This window comes from Callorhinchus milii, unplaced genomic scaffold (genome assembly GCF_018977255.1).
Source record: "Callorhinchus milii isolate IMCB2004 unplaced genomic scaffold, IMCB_Cmil_1.0 Scaffold27, whole genome shotgun sequence".
NCBI lineage: Eukaryota > Metazoa > Chordata > Chondrichthyes > Chimaeriformes > Callorhinchidae > Callorhinchus > Callorhinchus milii.
Genome location: NW_024704768.1, coordinates 3,160,894 through 3,183,019, shown reverse-complemented (window position 1 = coordinate 3,183,019; position 22,126 = coordinate 3,160,894). Strand labels below are relative to the sequence as shown.

The window sequence follows — 22,126 nt, the reverse complement described above, 5'->3', positions numbered from 1 at the left end:
TTTTCCCCTTTTTTTTCTCTCTCTCTCTCTTTCTACATATGTGTCGCCCTCGGGGGTCGTTATCTTCCTCCTCCCGCCCCCTGGGTTTTGTTCGCGAGGGTCGGTGACACTCACTCACTCACTCACACACACACACGGCTTAAGCGGTGAAGTCGGAGGGAGTGAGGGGGACGGCGGGGCCCAGTCTGGAGCCCGAGGCCGCCGTCGGTCATAAAGCTCAATGTGCCCAGTTACCGATACAAAAAGCGCCCCGACGTGCAATGAGGGCTTTCCAGCGGGAGTTGTGGCGTGAGAGGGTCGCGGGCTGAAAACCGAGAGGTACCGAACACCAACGCCTTAACACTTTTCGATGTCTCAGCGACTTGATCCGCTTTAGGGAATCGCCCAAAGCACCGCCGGGGGTGTTGCTGATAACGGGGGGGTGGCCATCAGCACCAGTCACGGTGAATTGGTCGCGCGCTGCGCCCGCACAAATACGCAGTCACTACACTCTACAGTGTATTCCGTGAAGCGCTTTGAGATGTCTGGAAGACGTGATAAGGCGCCACATCGTGTTGTTGTTATTTGAAATGCCAATGCGCCTTATGTTTGTTAAACTTTTTTGGGGGTTTCCCCCAACTATTCTCTGCCGCGACCCCCCGACCCTAGCCGCGGGTACTGACTTTTTCTGGGCAATATTTTCACACAGCTGCTCTCTGGTATGTTATTCAAATGGCTGCGCTTAAACGGTATTATTGGGCGAGTATGTGATTGCAGATGGTTTTTGCTGTTGAGACAGATCAGGTTCTTGTCTGACATCCATCGACGTTGCACTTTGCAAATTTGAGTTTTCCTCAAAGAAATAACAAAGTGCAGTGGGCGGTGCGTATGTAAAGTTTCAAGGGATACTTGACAAGATGCCGCATAGGACGTTTGTTGGAAAAATTAAGGCATCTGATATTGATAGGAATTTGGCTGAAGCGCAGAACGGTTGGGGTGAAATGGATGTTTTTCAGGCTGTTGGGGTGTAAACAGGTGGCCCCAATTTTCTGTGATTTTATCAATATGTGTATTTTTATGTGGACTGTATATTTTGTATAGTAGGCACAGTGGAAAAAAAAATCGGGCAATGTAGAAATAAGAAATGTGGCTAACACAGGTTAGTAGACCGGACAGTATCGAAACCTAGGACGAAGGGTACAGAAGTGGGACTAAACAGGCAGCCATGTCATTAAACTGGCACAGACATGGGGGTGAATGTCCACCTTCTGTGCAATCCAACTCTATGATTCTATTTCAGCAGGCGTCACTAGCAATCAGTAAGTAGTAGACACGCTGGTGAATTGATTTCTGTTCTCTTTCTCCTCCCCTCTGCCCCACCCTCCTCCTCAACAGCAGTTTAAAAAGAATGTAACCATTGCGCCAAAAGTGCTGCCATGGTTAAGATAAGCTGAGATCAAGCATCAAAATCAGTGACCACCTGTGATTTTCTGGTTGATACCTTTACCTGCTAGGCCATTGGAAGTCCGGTATACTTTTTCATAACAATCCAAAGTTATATTGTTTATTTAGTTGATTCCGATTTCTTATATTCTGTATATCACATTTATTAAATTTCCTGAAATGAATCGCTGTAGATTGTGTTCGAAAACATTTTGTATATTGTTTGGCATGCTTTGATAATAATTAGTGTGTTTTGACTATAAACTTCAAGTTAGGTCAATGATATTTGCATAATTTGAGGTGTTGGGAGTATTTTATTTTGGTTGGGTGCAGTTTGGAAAATACAGTATTTCAAGTTTCAATGTATATTTTGTTTGTGCAATTTTGTCATTATTTCACTTGGAAGCGCAGTATTGTATGGGTGGTTTTCGTAGTGGGAATTTTTGTGGCACCAAAGTTCCATTCTGTGCTTGTTTAGAAAGAGTATGATGTTTGAACGTTGTACAGTGTTGGGTGACAAAAACTGAATCTTTTTTATATAAACATTTTTTTTATTGAATGGAGCATACTCAGTTCTGACAAGCTGAAGCATCAAAAGATCACTTTGTAGGATTTTGATTTATTTTACTTTCTTGTGTGGGCTTGATCCTGTCCTGTGATATCCACAATGTGCTCTTTCCATCAGAGAATCGTGAGGAATAATACCTTCAGCTGTTTTGCTTTGTTGCGGCAGAATCCATATTAACTTTTAAGAAGGAATATCTGAAAAGGGCAATTATGGCCACATTTCACTATAATAATAATCCTTGTGTTCGACATAGCGCCTTATCACTTCATTGAGACAGCTCAAAGTGCCTCACAGAATACATCATCAACAGAATTACATTTGTAAAGCGCTTTTCACGTCGGGAGGACGTCCCAAGGCGCTGGACAGACAGAGTTACAGACCTGAGCTGGGAGTAGGTGTGGGGAGGGTGGGCAGGGGCTGGGGGGAAGCAGGTAGATCGAAGGCACGTGAATTGACCAGTATATTTTTGTGGGTGAAACGCGGCAGCCAATTGCGAATAGCAGTGTCCCACAAACAACCGTGGATTGAATGACCAAATTATTTTTATTTTCGGAGGGGGAGAATTTCATTGTTTTGTGGTTACAGGTTCAAGAAAACAAAGACATTGGTAAGAAATGAAAAAAAAATCAAATGTAAAGGTCAATAAGGATCTGAAAGAAGTGAATATCTTGTGACTTTTCACGTTGTCTCCCTATCAGAAAGCTACCAACTAAAAACACAAAGGCAGATAATATAATGAGTCATTCACAGTTTTTGAAAAGCTGCAAAGAGGTGTTAAAGGAGTACAACAAAATTAACAAAATTACATTTGTAAAGCGCCTTTCACGTTGGGAGGACGTCCATAAAATATAGATATACTGCCTACCATGGTGGCAGCTAAGAACGCTAAGCAATTGCTGCTGAAGCTTCACACCTTCAACTGGTGGAATCCCCTTGAACACGTTACATTAATTACATGACAAGAGTCCTGTAGCTCAGTGGTTAGAGCACCCGCCATGCAAGCAAGAGACTTGGGTTCAATTCCCGGCGGGGTGAAATACTGGGCAAGTTTCCTTACTCCACGCACATGTTTCTGTTTACCCAGCAGTAAGTAGGAACCCGGTTGTTAGTCAGTTGGCAGATTGTCTTTCTGGGTGTAATAATTCCTTTTTTTAAAAAAAAATTGGTCACTCAATCCGTGTCTGTTTGTGGGACACAGCTGTGCGCAATTGGCTGCCACGTTTCGCCCACAAAATATACAGTATATACTATGAAGCGCTTTGAGATGTCTCGAAGACGTGATAAGGTGCTATGTCAAATGCAAGGATTATTATTATGTGTCCCGGCTTTATTCTGGAGGTTGGTAGCTTCATGATAGGGAGGCGAAGCGAAAAGTCACAAAATATTCACACTTCTTTCGATCCTTATTGACTTTTACATTTCATTTTCTTTTCATTTCTTCCGAATTTCTTTGTTTTCTTGTACCCGTCCCCACAAAACAATGAAATTCTTCGTGGTTGGTTTGCGGAATGTAGATTTCCATTTTTACTTCAATATATCTCACCGCTCAGTATAAGAGAGACGCACTATGTTATCAATGTGTTGGATGTAGTGCCTTGTCATATAATGTTTCAAAGTGTTTTCACAGTTTTATATTATTGTAAATCAGGGCATCTTAGAATGTCAGCCAAGCCTGAGCTTAAAGTCCTGATGCGGGGCTTGAAAACACAAATTTCTGACTCAAGGATGAGCCTAATGGTGTTTGAAAAGACTAATTAGAGTTTGGTGTTGGTTCACCCCTATCGGTTGGTTTGTTATCACAATTTCCAACCGGATCATTAAGGAGAAATACTGTAAATTGGTGTCTATGTGGCATTCACGGTGTACTTATTTGGTTGCTTACGGTGCAAGAAGAAAGTGACAGTAAAATATCCCCTTTCCGTTCTACTTTTCCTTCCTTTCTCTCTACCCCTCCTCCCAACAACAACAAATTGCATTTATTTAGCGCCTTTCACATTAGGAGAGACACTCAATAGAGAAGGGTTTGCACCTGAGCTGGGCGTCGGAGTCGAGAAGGCTGGAGGGCAGGAGGAATGGGGTTGGGAAGATGACCGAAGGCACAGTCGAAGAGGACGGTTTTGAAACTTAGCCTTGAAGAGGCAAGGGAGGGGGCAATTCTTAATGACTGATGTTTTACTTTTCTCTTTTACGCAAAGCGGACTTTTGCCCCTCATTCCAACGACAGGCTGATGGTTATATCAGGCCTTCGTGTTAAGTCTGTTGTTTGCATCTCATTTCCAGAAACACAATGTGGGCAAGATGTCTGCCTATAATCAGACTTCATGCAATTGCTTCTAAATGAAAATGAGACCAGTGAAATTACATATAAATGAGAGGAATTTAGGATTTAAATTGAGCAGGTTATGCAAAGGCTCAAATGGTTAGTGAGAATTGCTTTTTGTTTTTCTTTGTTTCATTGGATGACACTGAAGATCATTTTTAATATTTTTTAGCTTCGTCTTTTTTGATGATAATTGTTGCACTTGGAATGTCAGTTGCAGCCTTCTCCGCCGTGGTAAACGTATGTGTTTCAGAAACATGTTGGCAAATTGCTACCCACCAACTTGCATTTTTAGGCTCTTCATCTCCCTTGCTCACCTTTGCTCTCATGAGGTGCTGTTGTTAAGCCTCCAGCTGTATTTTCATTCATTTGTTTCCCAATTCAGTACCTTGCAGCAAAACTATCAATGCAAATGTATTTGTACCATATTGTGGTAAATTGCAGAAAAAAGATTATGACTGATTTTTATTGAATTCAGAGAATGCACGGATTACCATAAGCCTAATTATGCCTAAATGTTTTTTTACTCCACTGTAGAAACTATTGTAAAAGTTTATCCATGGAGTCCTGTAGCTTAGTGGTTAGAGCACTCACCTCTCAAACGAGAGATCTGGGTTTGATTCCCAGGCAGGGTGAAATTTTAGGCAAGTTTCCTTACTCCACATTGCCTCTATTTACCTCCAACTAAGTGGGAACCTGCTTGTTTGGCGATTGGTGGATCGTTTTTCCAGGGCTAATTACCCCATAAAAATTTTTTNAGAACTTAATAATTTGGTCACTCAATCTACGACTGTATGTGGGACATTGCTGTGCACAATTAACTGCCACGTTTTGCCCACAAAATATACAGACATTTAAATTTACAGTGTTTTCTGTGAAGCGCTTTGAGACATTTCGAAGACGTGATAAGGCGCTATATCAAGTGCAAGGATTATTATGATTATAATTATAAAAGCTGTCACATTTGCTATTGCTTGCAAATGGCCCAACAACTATACGTGCAACTTTCTGGAAATTAGTATCGTAAATTCTTGTGTTAATTGTTGTTTTGAATCCAACCACTCGTGTGCGTTCGGTTTGTTTCAGAAATGGGACACAGACCCAAATTGAGATGTTCATATCTGATCTAATTTCAAATCCAGTTCTAGTACTTGAAATATTTTGTGCCTCTGCATCGAATATTAGTTAAGCTGCTATCCACTCTTTAAATTGCTTGGAATTCTATAAAATATTTAAAAAAACAAAGTTGTTTAGGTATAAAAAGACTGCAGTCAAAAAACCTTTGATCCTTTAGAATTATGTACATGTTTTGCTTTCTTATATATACATATTAGAATGTGTTTCTCCTTGGACTTTTCCAGAATAAACTCACTGAAGTGTTATACATTTAGGAATTGAAATTATTATTTGTTACTCGGTGCATTGAAACTAATTTATAATGCTTAACTCGGGCTGAAATACGGACAAAACTGCAGGAGTTCATCTCACTGCACAGGAGAACACAAACTCAGTGCTGCAATTCGGACTAAGTAAAAGAATTGGAGTGGTTTAGTGGTGCTGTCCTAATTATGTTGTATTCTCTCAGTGGGATAAGCACATGTTAAATTATTTTGTGTATTTTCTTTACTTCTGAGCGAGTGACTGAGTGATTTGTGTATCTGCCAGAAGGGTACAACAGCTCAATTTGAAAAAATATTAGAATGGAGCTGGAAATTGGAGGGAAATGTATATATTTTTGTTCTGCCAGATTATATTAGTGCACAATATAATCTGACAATATAGAAATACATATTTTGGTGCAGCCAAATCCATGTGCATCTATCCTTGTTATTGTAAAAATAATTGTGGATCTTGTAGTGGGTCCAATTACAAACATTATTTGTTGCGCTGCTGCCAATATTATCAGGCTATTAAGAGTTCAGAACCCTAGGAAGTTTCACGGCAGTTTCATAAAACTATAGTAATTGTTAAACAAATGTATTCCATCTTTATTTGCGACCTAAAGACTGTCTCAGTTCATTTGGGCGTTAACGTGTAGCTTGATAATGGTGGTTATGGTATGTCATTTCTCTGTCTTCCTGCTCCCATCTTTTTTAATCCATCCCCTGAAAAGAGGATTGAAACTAAATAGATACTCTTCAAATGACTGCTTTATTGGACGTTGTGAAGACTTATTACATTGGAGGTTCTGTCTGTTCATAGTCCCCTAACCTGTGGAAATTTGTCACTTTAAATTTTCATCCACTTCTAGGAGGGCTTGGTGTTTACTGAGCTCAAAAAAAAATCTGTCCAGTTTTGAAAGATGTTATTTAACCACAAGGATGAAATTTGACCCCATTTTGGTCTGTGTGGCCACGTGCAGCATGTCAGTGCATTCACTCATTGAGCAATTGTGTGGAAACAATTTCGTAAAATAAAAAGTTTTTAAAAATCCCAAATTGCTGGGATTCAGAGGCATGCATCGTGCTGCAGTGCAAACAAACAGTACCGCTGATCCGCTGAAAGGTACCAAGATCCCACCCAAAATATCTTTTCTAAATGACTCTGCGCTTAATGGCGAATTAAATATTAGCTCCAGCAGCAGAAGATGACTCTTTATCTGGATGCGGTTATACACTTTGAACACTTTGTTTTTGCTGGCTGTCTATTATGGGGAGCGGTGTGGCAAGAGGAGGCAGACTTGTGGTAAAGTAGGAAAGAATAGCGAGGATTGAAAAACATTTCAAAGTGTGATTTCCCCCTCTTGACAGTGAGCTTCTTTTTGAATTTGTAAATTATTTTGGCGGTGTACTTGTGCTTTCAAGTGCATTTGTGAGCTGAGTGCCACCCTGAAGCCGTCCCAGGCTGAGAGGTCATGGTGTTGGACTATTTGTTGCCCGACCATTGTGCCTCAACCACAGCCTTGCAGACCAGCTACTGCTGCACCAGTGTCAAATTTCTGTTGTTTGATATATTTCTGGAGCATTAACCTTTGGCAAAGGCTTGTTGCACTGGTTACAATTCTTTTAACTTAGAAACGCGCTGAGAGTTAGAAATAATACATCTTGGGAAGTTTTGTACTTTTGCTATTCAGTTGCTTTTAAGTTTGTCGTGTATCCGTTTACCAATCTGATGTGACGTCACGTACTTGGCTTCTTTACCTGTGCCGTCGTTGGAAAGTGATTGCTGAACTGATTGAATTGTTGAATGCGTATTGAAGATAATAATAATAATCCTTGCAATTTATCGCGTCATCGAGTCGTCTCAAAGTGCTTCACTGAATGCACCGTAAAGTACAGTGAAATGTGGCAGCTAATTGCGCACAGCAGTATCCCACAAACAGTCGTGGATTAAGTGTCTGAATAATTATTATTTTTGGAGGGAAAGTGATCCGCCAATTGACTAGCAAACGAGTTCCTTCTTACTGCTAGGTAAACAGAGGTGTGTGTGGTGTGGCGTAAGAAAACTCGCCTACAGCTTCGCCCTTATATTGAGAATTAGATTGTTTTTACTTGAGAATTATTGGATATGTGCATTTGACACATTCTAATCTATATACAGCACTGATACTTTTTTAATGTAAAATTTGATTAGTAGAAGAACTTTGGTTGCTGCACAAGATCATATTCAGATGAAGAAGGCCCTTTGGATCCTTTAATCTCATTCTTTCAAATTACCCACTGTCTTCCCATTACAGAATCAAGCTGTTCTTTTAATTGAGCACTCAGGATGCATCATTTATTCGAAATAAGTTCAGTGCAGTTCTCCCCATCTCCCAAATCACACGAAGATTTTGTTGCAGTTTTCTATAACAGGAGTTGCCTTGTTTCTGCTTGTAACAACACGGTTCATTTATTTTCTAGGTGTCTCAGTGAGGGACACAGGGTGCCGGGAAAGGAGTGCAGTATGGATGGAATGGAATCAAGTAATGAAGAAAATTGCTCAAACACCACAGGTTTGTCTCACTGTGTTGTGTGTGTGCCCCTACTCTAAATTTGTGCATATGAAGGTTATTGATAAATATTTGACTGCTTAGGTGCCAATATTCATGAGCAAATATGTTTTTGCAAATTGAGTACCTGCCAATTTGCTTTGCGCACACTGTTGCTAAATCCCTTGATCTGTGTACAAATTGTATATTTTGAATGAGTCAACAGTATACAGTTGCAGCAGGATTTTTTTTCCTTAAGCAAGTGGGAAATGGTGTTTTGCTACTTTCTGGTCTAATTTGGACTGTTCCTCAAATTTAAAGCTATTGGCCCATCCTAACTGTGCAAAATAAATGCACATCATAAAGTAAAAGCCAATATTTTCATATTATAATTCCACTTGAAAGCCTTCAAATGTTAAAAAAAAAAAATCTTTTGGAATATGTTGATCTAGTTGACACTTAATATACTAGAGAGCCTGATTAGGGCTGCTTAAAATGTGGATATGAAAGCAGTATTGGTGCCAATTCATTACATGAAATACAGTACTAACCAAAACCTATTTCCACTATAGTGCTACAGTAATATACTCCCTTCTTTCCCCACCCTATAGTGCTAGCACTTCACTCTTCCTGTAGAGAGTCAGCTTTTCTCTTTTCTCTCTCTTCCCCCCCCCCCCCCCCACCCCATCCCACGTACAGGATGCCAGCTCTTTACTATACATCGTGCCAGTGGGAACTCAGACTATTTGTTTCACCTTGCTATTGTCCAGAATGATAAAGTGAAGTTGTACTGTTCCAGCTCAGAGTAGCAGGCTGAGCACAGACTGAGAAATGGTACCTGTAACTAACCGTCTGGCCTACATGATCAAGCCCTACTATGTGTAATACCTTTACCTCTAAGTCACAAGGACATGTTTAAGCACTCTAACCCTTGTGAAGGGCACTATACAAATGCAAGTTGTTGTCATTGTGTGGAAAATTTAATAGATTCAGAGAACAACCATGCATATCTGCAGTGGTTTGACAGGAAGTATTTTTGAAATAGTGTTGGAACGCTGCTCTGTTTGCCTTTTGGTTAAAACCTGCTTTATTTCTGTTTGCAGCTGTTAAAGTCAACTCTGCTGAAACCAGTTGTTTAGCAGAAGATGATGAAGCTGATCCATCTGCATCTCACGACTCTTCAAAACAAAAGGAAGCACCAGAGACTATCTTGAAAGAAGTATCCAAGGAACCGTGCAGGTAAGAGGAGAATCGTAAGATAGAATCGTAGAATCTTACAGTACGGAAGGAGGCTATTCGGCCCATTATACTTGTGCCAGCTCTTTGAAAGAGCTGTCCAACTAGTCCCACTCCCCCGTAGCCCTGCACATTTTGTCCACTTTAAAGGTTTGCCAGGAACAGTTCACGTTTGTATGTCCTTGGTTATTGGAGTTTAGCTGATATGAAACAGAATACGTTTGGAGTTCGTTAGCTGCCATCCTGTAAAGTGAATTGACTATATTTTGTGGGCAAAGATTCTTGGGAGAATTTATGTTTCACAATCTTCCTTCTGTATAGCTTGGAGCAGAAGCTCTGTGTTTTTTGTAACTGTGGAGCGAAGAGTTTACATGGACAAAGAGAACTTGAGCGATTCGATCCTTCAGATGCTTTGGGTGAACTTGGAAATGGAGAATCTAACAAAGCAGATGAGACCAGTCCAGCTTCAAGGCGTAAGAGTGCTTCAGGATTGGAGGAGCTCTCGGATGAGCTCTCTCATGTGGGCTTTGAGGAACATACAACAGTGACGCTCCTTGAACCAACAGGTGAAAATGACAACCATTTGGGGTACAACACTCTGTCCTCGAGTTCTTAAAATGAAACACAGCCACAGAATAACACACCAGATACTTTAACATGGAAGATGCAATTTGACCCATCACTCCTTTGCCATGCTTTTACCTCTGCTTAGAATAATATTAATAATTTACTCATCTTCATGAGTGTTTCTGGTGAAGTGTTTGATCAGCTCAGGGTTAAAAAAGTAAGGAAGAATATGGGTTTGGGGTCGAAAAAAAAGATAGATGACAATTGGTCTGATCCAGCAAGATAGAAACGGGGGAAATAATTAATCTACTTCTGTTTCTGAATCCATGTATTCCAGGTCACTTCTGGGCTCATCATTGGTGTGCGGCCTGGTCAGATGGTGTTGAAAAGAATGAGGGGCAAAGACTGGTTAATGTGGACAAAGCAGTAATCTTGGGTAACTCACAGGTGAGACCAAAAACGCCAATTATGGGGGCTGTTGAAGTAATGTGCGGTCAAACTATTCTCCGTAATGTAGAGAGCTGCCTTAATCCATGGAGTCCTGTAGCTTTGTGGTTAGAGCACTCGCCTCGCAAGCGAGAGACCTGAGTTCAGTTCCCGCCAGGGCAAAAATTTGGGGAAGTTTCCTTACTCCACACACCTCTGTTTACCTAGTAAGCAGTAAGTTGTTAGTCGATTGGCGGATTGCTTTTCTGAGGATGATAATTCCTTAAGAAATAATAATAATTTTGTCACTCAATCCACGACTGTTTGTGGGACACTGCTGTGTGCATTTGGCTGCTGTGTTTCGACCACAGGTTATACAGTCAATTCATCTGTGAAGCGCTTTGAGACGTCTCGACGTGATAAGGCACTATTACAATTATTCTGTTATATATTGATCTATTGTTTCCCAAAATAATGTGCTCCAACGAGAGAGCTTATAACAAGAACAACAAGATTACATTTGTATAGCGCCTTTCACGTCGGGAGGATGTCCCAAGGTGACGAAAATTCCAATGAAATACTAATTGTAATTGCAGTTAATCATATCTAAAATTGTAGCGGTATAATGACATGACTTCAGTGTTCATAATTGTCTTCATAGGCTCAGGGTATATTAAACTAGTTTAATGGTACATAAATTGTGAACTGGATCTAATCCACTCCAGAAGGATAGAATTATACTCCCAGTGAATTGTATAGACAGTAAAATTTTTTGCAAATGTAGCAATCATCAATTATGCTTTTTAAAAAAAAATTGGTTACAATTTTAGTGATACTTGATGCAATTTTATCCTTTGCTGTAAGATGTTTGCCTTATTTTTTCCTCAAAGTATTCGATTAAAGAAATGTGTATTACATTGGCTAAATTGGTTTCATTGATATGTTCCTTCACAGAAATGTGAATATTGTAAACGGTTGGGAGCTACCATCCGGTGCCAGATGGAGGGATGTTTAAGAGCGTACCATTTCCCCTGTGCTGCAGCGTCTGGTTCCTTTCAGTCAATGAAGACCTTGACTCTACTGTGTTCAGAACATGCAGATAAAGCTGTACAGATAGGTACTCCGAGCTTGCTCACATTCGTGTTCAAATACCTTCACTCTCTGGCACCTTCCTACCTCTCCGACCTCCTCACTCCCCAATCCACCACCCGGCGCCTCCACTCGACTAGCACTGGCCTCCTGCTCGGTCCCTCGCACCCTCTGCCCCACCATCGGAGATTGCACTTTCAGCCACTACACCCCAAAACTCCGGAACACTCTCCCTCAATTCCTTTGCCTTGCCCCCTCTTCCCTTTTTNCAAGTCTTGCCTGAAGACCTTCCTCTTCGATCTTGCTTACAGCCACAACCCCCACGGCTCGGAGTCAGGCTCCGCCACGGTTAAGCTTTAATACGCTACCCTGCGTGGAGGGCACTATATAAGTGCAAGTTATTGCTGTTTTCCTTTTCCTCCTATTTCCTTTTGTTCATGCTTTGGGCCACCTCTCCTCTTCATTCTAGTCTTTGTATATTTGTTCCTAAATCTGAATGCACCGAATGTGTCTGTGCCACCTAATTACAATAGATACATTCAGATTTTTGGGGTTATGGAAATTAGTTGGAAGTTGTGATCGGGGTAACAGTAAACCACTATTGCCGTATTGTCCCTGGCCAATGGAGGGCAAATCTGCGTAAGTTCATTTTCTTGGAAGCTGTTGAATAGCCCCTGTTGTTACTGCGTGTATGTGGATGTTAAGTAATGACAGGATCAGGCTTGAGGTATAATATATTGAGGTATCAGGTATAATCTTTACGCGATTAAAGAACCTGCCAACAACTGCTCTGTAGGCTGCATGAGGAAGGGTCACCTGTTGAGTGCTACTGGAGGATGTCTGGGGGTACATGGAGCCACATCTTGGCTCAAGAGCTAAACGGGTTCGTGGAATAACAGCTAAATACTCGAATGCTGCAGCATTAAATTGTGAACCTAGCAAAATACTGCTGCTGATGACTGGATTACATACCAATAGCATCATTTTTGTAGTTCAGATTCTATTTAAGCCTTGCACTACAATGCAGTTTTGGATCTTTTTTGCTTAGCAACCAGTCAGGTCTTTCATTGTGGGATACCTACCCTAAGGTCAACCTGGGTTTACATTTAAAAAAACCCACAAATGTTGGATGAGAGGCTTTTTAGATCTCGATCTCTGCCCGATCAATACGTCATTGCGACATCAGTGTTTTTAAAAAAAAATGACTTGCCCACGTTTTTTCTTTCTGCCGTTTTAGCAAAGGAGGAGGCAAATTGTGGCGTGTGTGATGCGCCAGGGGATCTTCTGGACCTCCTCTTCTGTACCAGTTGTGGATTGCACTTTCATGGTGCGTGTCTGGAAATAGTAGTGACGCCGGTTAAACGTGCTGGCTGGCAGTGCCCTGAGTGTAAAGTATGCCAGACCTGCAGGTTTGTATCTATTCCTGAGGACAGCCACAGTATTTGGGTTAGGGAATAATGTTAACAATGTCGAACGCTGTATTAACAATAATAAATAATCCTTTTGCACTTGATGTAGCGCCTTATCGCGTCTTCGAGACGTCTCTAAGCGCTTCACAGGATACATTGTAAAGTGAATTGACTATATTTTGTGGACGAAATGCGGCAGCCAATCGTGCACAGCAGCGTCCCCACAAACTGTCGCGGATCAAAGTGACCTATTTTAAAAAAAAATTGGGTGGGGGAAGGGATTATTATTTCCAGAAACGTGGTCCGCCAATCAACTTAACAAACGGGTTCCTACTTACTGCTAGGTAAACAGAGGTGTGTGGAGCAAAGAAGCTTGCCCAACATTTCGCCCTGACCGGGAATCGAACCCAGGTCTCTTGCTTGCGAGGCGAGTGCTCTAACCACTGAGCTACAGGACTCCACATTATTGTTAAATTGGAGGAAGTGGAGAAAATAACCCTTTCTGTGATATGTTGAGAAGTGAAGGTTCCAAGCCGGATTTTGTAAAATAGTCAAATACTGCGAGCTATGGGGAGAATATTCTTTTTTTAAAAAAACTATTCTGCTGGACAAATTTGTGTGTGGTTTAGGGTAGTGATGGCTCCCTTTTGAATTCAATGCAGGCAGCCTGGTGCAGACACGATGATGCTTGTGTGTGATGAGTGTGACAAGGGCTATCACACGTTTTGTTTGAAACCGGCAATGGAATCGCTGCCTACGGATAGCTGGAAATGCAAGGTATGTTTGTGAGTCTTCTAGCCCTACCTGTCCTTTGATAACATCCGTAAGTGGATGATCTGCTGTCTTCATTCTACTGTAACCTGAACATAATGTACAGAGTACGATGCTTAAAGCCTTGTGTCAATGAGAATTTAATTTCTCACTGCTGTTACTAGAGGTTGTAATTGTCATGTAAATACAATCCCCTTATGAGGGTTTGAGACTTAATTGACGTTTGTACAATAAGCATAGTGTCTGGCTGTTATGTTGCCATTAATACAGACCCAATTGTGCTCTCAGCTGAGTTTCTCACACAGGCACTTTTCAGCAAGGGGATGTTTAATAACAATTAAAAGTGATTTAAAAAAAAACATGACTATAATTTTCTGCCTTTCCTCATTCAGGAATGTTGAAACTAATTGCAGTACCCGAACGATTTAATACTCGAGTAGGGATTGAACCTTGTCTGATCTTTATGACTCAGTTCAACACTGGCCACTGTGTTTGGCACTAGTGACATCGGGGAGTTCTTCCGAAAGCTTCAAGAGTAATTTTACTTTTTCTGTGCAGAATTGTCGGGTGTGCAGCGAATGTGGTTCGAGGTCTGCAGGGAAGCCTCCGAGTGCCCAGTGGCATCGGAACTATTCGGTGTGCGATAAATGTTACTGGCAAAAGAACCGAGACGGTGCCACGTGCACAATATGCGGAAAGGCAGGCGGGCAAACAGACGACACACTGCACTGCCATGTCTGCCAAAAGTAAGTATCTTCCTCTTAACAATGTTTTGAAGGTTCCATGGCACCAATTTACGGTCGGGGCTGAAAAAGAGGGTTCTGCATGCAGCACTGTAAGGCTGGAGTGGTTCCATCGTGTTGTGCGCTCTGGTAGAAAGTCAACCTCATCAACCTAGCGATCTGATATCAATCCAACCTCCTCTTCGACCGTGCCTTCGGTCACCCTCCTAGCCCTACTCTTCACGCCCGTCCTCCACCCTTCCTGATCCCAACCACCACCTTCCAGCACCTTGGGACGTCCTCCTGACGTCAAAGGCTCCATACAAATGTAATTTATTGTTGATTTGCGACATGCCAGGTGGACCGTAATGGACCGCATGTTCTTCAACGAAGAGTGCTCACAGTCACTTCCACAACTTAAAACAGATAAAAGACGAAGATAATTTATAATCTTGCAGCACCTTATCACGTCTTCGAGACGTTTCAAAGCGCTTCACAGAATATACTGCAACGTGAATTGACTGTATATTTTGAGAGTCCACAAATACACAGGAACTCCACTTGCCAGCAATTACTTATAAAAGGCCTTGAAATAGTTTAACATTTTTAGACGCTTATTAATTATGCACCATTATTATCAAAATCTTTCACGTCTTGAGGTTTTGTTGGAAACTGTCTATAAATATAAACATTGTCTTGTAACACCCAGTTAGAATTTCACAATCTTCTTTAACTAATGCTACTTCCTCCTATTTTAAATATTTCACATTATACTTTGTCCTTTCTCTGCTTGATGCATCCTCCCTCACTGATTGGACAACCTACTCCGAGGTCTGTCAGAAACTGTCAGTTAGGAGATGTTTGAGGGCAAACCAAGGGGACTGGGAAGAAATCTTGTGTTTTAATCCTGCATGATCAGCAATAACCTGAATGGGAGTGAATTTTTCCATGGCGATTTGAATGCTTTGTGTTTCTTGTGTCTGTTGTAAATTCACAGTTCTATAAAATGTTGGAAATGGCATTTCAATCCACGACTGTTTGTGGAACATTGCTGTGCGCAATTGGCTGCCGCATTTCACCCACAAAATATGCAGTCAATTCACTTTACAGTACATTCTGTGAAGCGCTTTGAGACGTATCGAAGACGTGATAAGGCAGTATATCAAATGCAAGGATTATTATTTCCTTAGACTGTTCTATTTCTTATTTTCAGGTGGATTCATGCAGACTGTGATTCCTCATCTCTCCATTTATTAGGACAGCAATATACCTGTACATCATGTAAAAACGCAGCACAAAAAAATACAGACCATTCAACTTCTGAGCAGGCGGAGGAGAAAGAATCAGAACCTGAGTCAGCAGATAGCTTGGGTCAGTAATTTAATGGAGTCCAATCTAAATGTTAAACATTTTACAGTGCATCTCCCAACGATGAAAATGTTTTGCAGATTATTTTGTCTACTGTATGTGCATTTCATTTAGATTCACTTAAACTGCAATCTGAATGAACTGGGCTCTATGACATTACGCATCCAATCTAAAAAGTTGTGCCATTTTTTAGAATGTTTTTTACTAAAATGGCCGGTCATCTGCATTTCCTTTTAATATTTGATTCAAGACACCATGGATATTTTGGAAAAAAAAGTCACTGGATGTTGTTTAAAATGGATTAAAATGAATTATACAGAATTTGCCGATAGTCTCCATTATGTTCATCAGGCGGCAGATTTACCTGCAGAGACATTGAGTTTACCATTAAAGGAACGCTGCCTCTAGGAGAGACAGTTAATCTGCTCATCACCTTGCAGCTACTGTTATACAGGGTGACCAAAAGGTTGCGATAGCTACCCTATTATCTAAAAACAAACAAAAATATCATAATTTATTTAAAACTTATTATACATAGTAGTGGTATCACTGCTTTTTGGTTACCCTGTGCCTTACAACTATGGTGACAGGACTGCTGACTTGCTTTGGCTTTTTGTTGGGAAAGATACAAGATGTGAAATCCGAAGGAAAATAATGGTACCAATGGGGCAGCTGTTTATGAATAAGTTGCAACAACTAGAGCTTTTACCGCAAAAGCCTTCAATGACGACAGTAGGTCAGGAAGTGGTTAATAAAGTGTAATGTTAAGGTGAAATTATTTGTTTGTGTACTTGAGCACATAAGCAAAATCAGAAATCTAATGCCTCTTGGAGAATATTGTGAATCAAGAAATATTTTTCTGATTCATTGCATTTCATTAATGTTGTAACCCTTTGAAGTTTATTGCTCGTAACAAAAACGTATGCCTTTGAAGTCCTCAAAATATATTAAAGTACTTTTTGTTGGAAGAATATTTTTTCCTCTTTCAAACGTCTTTGCTACAGGAAAGCAGTTGGTCCTTGCTGTGTGCTACAGGAAAGCAATTGGCCATTAAAATGGGCATTAGTGCCATTGTGAGGGAGTGTCCAAAGGAGATGTGTGACCAGAGGTTCTCACATTTTCCCCTGAGTGTGACTGTAGCTCAGTGGTTAGAGCACTCGCTTTGCAAGTGAGAGACCTGAGTTCAATTCCAGACAGGGTGAAACCTTGGGCAAGTTTCCTTACTCCACACAGCGCCTAATAATAATCCCTCCAAAAAAACAAAACAATAATAAATTGGTCATTTTCAATCCACAACTGTTTGTGGGACATTGCTGTGCGCAATTGGCTGCTGCGTTCGCCCACAAAATATACAGTTAATTCACTTTACAGTATATTCTGTGAAGCGCTTTGGGACGTCTAGAAGACGTGAAAAGCGCTATATCAAATGCAAGGATTATTATTATTATTATCAGGAACTCCCAAGGGGTGATCAGACATGAAGCTTTCACTGATGCAGCACTGCAAGTTTGTCCTTTAGTGAGCTGCACCACATTGTTACATTTGTTAACGTTAAAAACGGCACTTGGTTTTGGTACAGGGAAAACAGAAGAACTATCAAAATGCACTGAAAAGCAAAGCGAGGATTCAGAACCTGCAGAACAAGCGATGGAAGATGTTCCTCAAGACTCCTGTCAGAAGGAAGAGGGTGAGAGAGCCTTCCTTTTTAATAATAATAACAATAATAATAGCATTTGATATAGCGCCTTATCACGCTTTTGAGACGCCTCACAATGCTTCACAGAATATACTGTGAAGTGAATTGACTGTATAGTTTGTGGACAAAACTAAATTAAGGCTGGGTGTCAGTTTTGAGCCATGTTTTAGACGTAATTCTCCTATGCTTTATATCTTTCACCTTTCCTTTTTCATTCCCTAGTCTAAAGGGTGTGCAGTGCAACTTCTCCCTGGCCTTTAATGCTTTGTATTTAGCTGTTCTGAGGTGGACTAGAGCAACCCTTGTTACCTTGCGCTTTCTTTGATGCTGGACACTTTCCTGGATTTGGCAGATGGTCTTTAATTTCTTGGGCTTTCTTCATAACCCAATGCTCCTCAGATTTCCTGTAAAACTTCTCCAGATTCTTTCGCTCATGTTTTTTGGTCAACCGGGTGACTGACAATGCCACGGTTAGATTTGTTGAAACTGGATTGATTTCCACATGTGGAGAGCTATTGTTCTTTCTCTGCAATGCAATTTGCACTCTCTCCCTGGAAGGACACACCCTGTTTTATCCAATTCCAGAGGGTCCTGGAGTGCCAGCTTGTCAACAAGCAATTACAGCTGATTTTGCCCACAAAATATGCAGTCAATTCACTTGACACTATATTCTGTGAAGTGCTTTGAGAGGTCTCGAAGACGTGATAAAATGCTGTGTCAAATGGAAGGCTTATTATTATGTTAAGACATTTTTTNAATTTTTAGGGATGTAGATAAAGTGGAATGCTTGAGCACATTGATAAATGTTGGATGACTTCCAAGCCAATGTAAATTTAAATAATTCAATACAACTGTTCACTCTCTCTTTATTTTGCTAAAGAACAATCTGTTTCCTCAGTGTGTCCTTGGTGTGTTGTAAATAAAATCTGATCTTTATTATTTCCTGCCGTCTTCCTGATGAATCAACACAGTGTCATGATTGAATGCAAGGTTATAAGCACAGCCTTGATGATAGGACTGCATTAATCCATGTCACTAACATTGCCCCCAATTTACACACTGCTGATATGGCAGAGGTAGTTTAAGAGAATGCTGCTGCTTAATGCCTTGTCACCTTATCCTCAATCAAAGCGGTGGAGGTTAACCTTTTTTTTTAAAAAGTAATTTAAATTCTACCTCATCTGCTCTGGTAGCTGCACTGAAAAAGCAGTACTAAAATGTATTTTCCGACCGATGTATAAGTGTAAACAGAAAAGTGGGGATCCAAAATTGCTCATGTGTTGTGAAGAGGACAGCAGATTTTCGGTGTTAGGGTGAGCTCCTTGTTTATCTCGTGAAGCAATTTATGATTCAAGTGAGAACAGTTACGGAGCACAATAACTATCACAACGAGAGCTAATGAAAGTTCTTCTTAGAATACAGCAACTCAGTTAGTGAAAGAACTTTCCCTTGGAATGGCCAATAAGTCACGCCTGCAATTTCCGCAATTCCATTGTAGAGGAAATCATGTTTAAAAGACGTGACTTTTGGACGGTTTCCAAGCTTTTTTTGGAACACTTGGGGCCCATTAGGCCATTTCAGAGTGAAGTGTATATAAATGTATAAGTGTATAGAGAAGTGTACAGGTTAGGTGGCTGAATTTGTCTGTATTCTAATACTTCTTTGTGTTAGCTTGCTGCAAGGTATCCGCGACATTGTTGAGCTTAACCTATCAGAAATACATTGCAGTCACGTGGCACCTGTGGTTTGACAAAGTGCCGTAGAGCATTTCGAGTCAAGGCCTCAACCACTGGTTACATGATGCTGCCGGGTGCTGATTCACCATTGCATTTAGTCCTTTCTGTACTAAAACCTAAACTGATTAAAATGTGTTCGTGGAGTCACTCCAGTAAAGATTCTTTCATCCTGTTTAACTCTTTAATTTGTAACACTTGTTACAAATTAACAGGTCCCCCGCACTTCCCGCCCCACCGTTGGCGATCAGGCATTCAGCATCTCTGTCCTCATACTCTGAAACTCTATCCCACAATCCCTCCGCCTCATCCATCTTTTGCCTCCTACAAGTCCCGATCAAAGACCGTCCTCTTCGATCGTGCCTTCGGCCACCCCCTGCCCTCCACTCCTCCTGACCCTAACTCCCAGCTTGGGTACCAAAACCCTGATTCTCCAGTGCCCTGGGACGTCTATTCGACATGAAGGGTGCTATACAAGTGTCACTTGTTGTTGTTGTCTTCAGAAGTGTGGGAGTGAAGATTTTTTTGAATGTCGTATGAAGGAAAAGGTCTCTCGGTACTTGGATAGTTAACATTAACTGAGGTTGAGCGACGAAGCGAGCTGCTAAAACGTTTCTGTTTCAACAGAGCCCATTGACACCAAAACCAGTGTGGAAGCCGAGATTCCAGAGCAGCAAAAATCCGAAGAAGTCAGTACAGAGGAACAAGTGGGAACTCAGTCCCATGATTCTATTTTGGAAGATGGCGTCAAAGACTCTGGAGTCAGAGACTCTGAATCGGCGAAAGAATTCAAAGCTGAGAAAGCTGAAGATGAATTGCAATCTTCTCATAGCGCAGAGATTCATCTAACTCCTGAAAGCAGGGCAGACTCTCCCAAATGCGAGAGCATTGAACATTCTGAGGACTCGCCTTGTACAGAAAAAGAACCACCAGAATGTTTGAGTTTGGATCCTACAGATGGACAGGAAAACTCGGTGCGGAAGGACATAGTTGAGAGCCCCAACTCTGTCTCAGACCAGATAGAGACTGGTGAGGTTTCTGCAGAAAATTGTGCAAAAAGTCCAACTGGTTCCTTGCCAGAGCAGTTGCAAACCAACGATCATGTCGCTGATACTGACCTGAGTCAAGGTGCCCCTGGCAGTACTTCTACTGAAGCAGAGTTGGGTTGTGTCTCTTCTACCTTAAGCCAACCGGAGGAGTCTCTCAAAATCCAGTCAGATGAGACCGAGCTAAATGAGATTCCAGGCGACCCCACCTGTGAATTGATGGAGAGAGACGACATCCTTCCTGATGCCGTTTCGGATGGGATGGAGACGAGGGATGATCCCACTGATATGGAGATTAATGATATTCCGACCCCTATGGAGGTTCCATCTGCAGTAAATAAGCTAAAAACTGAGCCAGACGCTCCAATGGAAGTGCAGGACGTGAACTCAGACCCCGTCTGTAGCACGTTCATTAAATCCGAAATCATGGATGAAATGTCCAACCAGAGTCAGACTGACTCAAACAGCACCTGCTTGGAACCCGACTCTTCAGTCACTTCAGATCGGGAAGCAGGGTTGGGTTCCATAGATGTCTGCATGACGCCGGCAGACGACATTTCGCTGAGGGTGGAAGAAGAGACGGATAAGTCGAACTCGGATTCACGGCTAACTGAAACGGAGGATTTGTTGCCGGTTGATACCACTTTAGTGAAGAGTGAATCTGGCAAGCCTGCCGTGATGAAGAGGAGGTTCTCCCCAGGTCGACCTCGAGTCAAACAGGTGAGCAAGGAAACGTTAGTTCAAGGCAGGGTGTGTCCAATGAATCGTTTAGGGAGATAGGTAGGTTAACTGGATCAATTGTTTGTTTCCTTGCTTGCAAATGTTATTGCTATATGTAAGGCAGACTTTTAAAAAAAATTGTTCTGGGTTGTTTAACCTAAAGTGGTACACAACATGACTTGAGGAGTAAAAGAAATGGAGTTTAATTTTCTAGTCCTGCGAAGAAGTCTCACTTTAACAAAATGTTTAAGAAGCAATTCATTTGGTATACAAATGTATTCTGCTGTTATTACTCGCCAGTGAAAGCACACATCTGCCTTTTTGTTCTGCCTCTGTAATGGACAAATGACACCTATCGTATTAAGTGAGAGAAAGCAATCCTGTTGTATCTTCACGTTTTCATTAAGAATTTGGACGTGAGCTACTGTTTTTAGAGTTGGAGGATTTTGTTATGTTGGGTGTAATTAATTGACACTTTTCAATTACGAGATAAAATAAAAGTCTTCCCCCTCGCTTAACCAGAATTGCAACACTTCTGAAAGGTATGTTAGCAATAAGATGATGGCTGATGAATAGGGCAAGGAAATAAAATGTGCCCGATTTCAGGAAAACTTTCAGAAGCTAAATTGGGGGAAATTAATTAAATGCTTTTGAGGATTTCTTGGAAATAGTGCAAAGTAAGATTACATTAAAAGCATGCAGCTCAGTGGTTTAAATGTTCAAGTTTAAACGTAGCACGGAAGTCAAATGTTCTAAAATTATTTAAGAAAAAATGGCTTAAAAGGTAAAAGTTGAGATACACGCTAGCTGTTTTTTTGTGGAGGGAAGCGAGGCATGTATTTGCAATGTGCAGAACATTGAAAGAAATGTGTTGCTCCTTTAGTTTTTAGTACAAAACTGATTTTGAGTTCGATTTAATAAGGTGGGAGATTAAGCAGAAATCATGCTGAAAATTGCTAATCGATTTAACAATTTGGGGAGTTCAAATTATCTGCAGGAAACTGCTCAGTAATTTCTCTTGTGCTGAACATTATTCATGCGATACAACAACAAATTACATTTGTATAGCACCTTTCACGTCAAGATGACATCTCAAGGCCCTACAAGAGTGTGACGTACCATT

The 22,126-nt window shown here is 41.1% G+C and overlaps 1 protein-coding gene across 13 annotated transcripts in view; it reads left to right on the top strand.

Annotated features, from left to right (window-relative positions):
* Positions 1 to 22,126, top strand: part of kmt2d (lysine (K)-specific methyltransferase 2D) — a 93,890-nt gene that overhangs the window by 16,810 nt on the left and 54,954 nt on the right. For 12 of the 13 annotated variants that reach the window (XM_042344233.1, XM_042344232.1, XM_042344231.1 and 9 more), the window contains exons 2-12: positions 8,153 to 8,244; positions 9,324 to 9,459; positions 9,778 to 10,022; positions 10,361 to 10,470; positions 11,404 to 11,566; positions 12,776 to 12,947; positions 13,610 to 13,724; positions 14,277 to 14,464; positions 15,654 to 15,811; positions 17,388 to 17,495; positions 19,865 to 21,003. In XM_042344233.1, coding sequence (XP_042200167.1) covers positions 8,196 to 8,244; positions 9,324 to 9,459; positions 9,778 to 10,022; positions 10,361 to 10,470; positions 11,404 to 11,566; positions 12,776 to 12,947; positions 13,610 to 13,724; positions 14,277 to 14,464; positions 15,654 to 15,811; positions 17,388 to 17,495; positions 19,865 to 21,003 — 2,583 coding nt within the window. In that variant the 5' untranslated portion in view covers positions 8,153 to 8,195. Of the gene's footprint in view, positions 1 to 149; positions 319 to 8,152; positions 8,245 to 9,323; positions 9,460 to 9,777; positions 10,023 to 10,360; positions 10,471 to 11,403; positions 11,567 to 12,775; positions 12,948 to 13,609; positions 13,725 to 14,276; positions 14,465 to 15,653; positions 15,812 to 17,387; positions 17,496 to 19,864; positions 21,004 to 22,126 lie in introns of those variants that run through there. The other variant, XM_042344222.1, reaches the window with a different exon arrangement.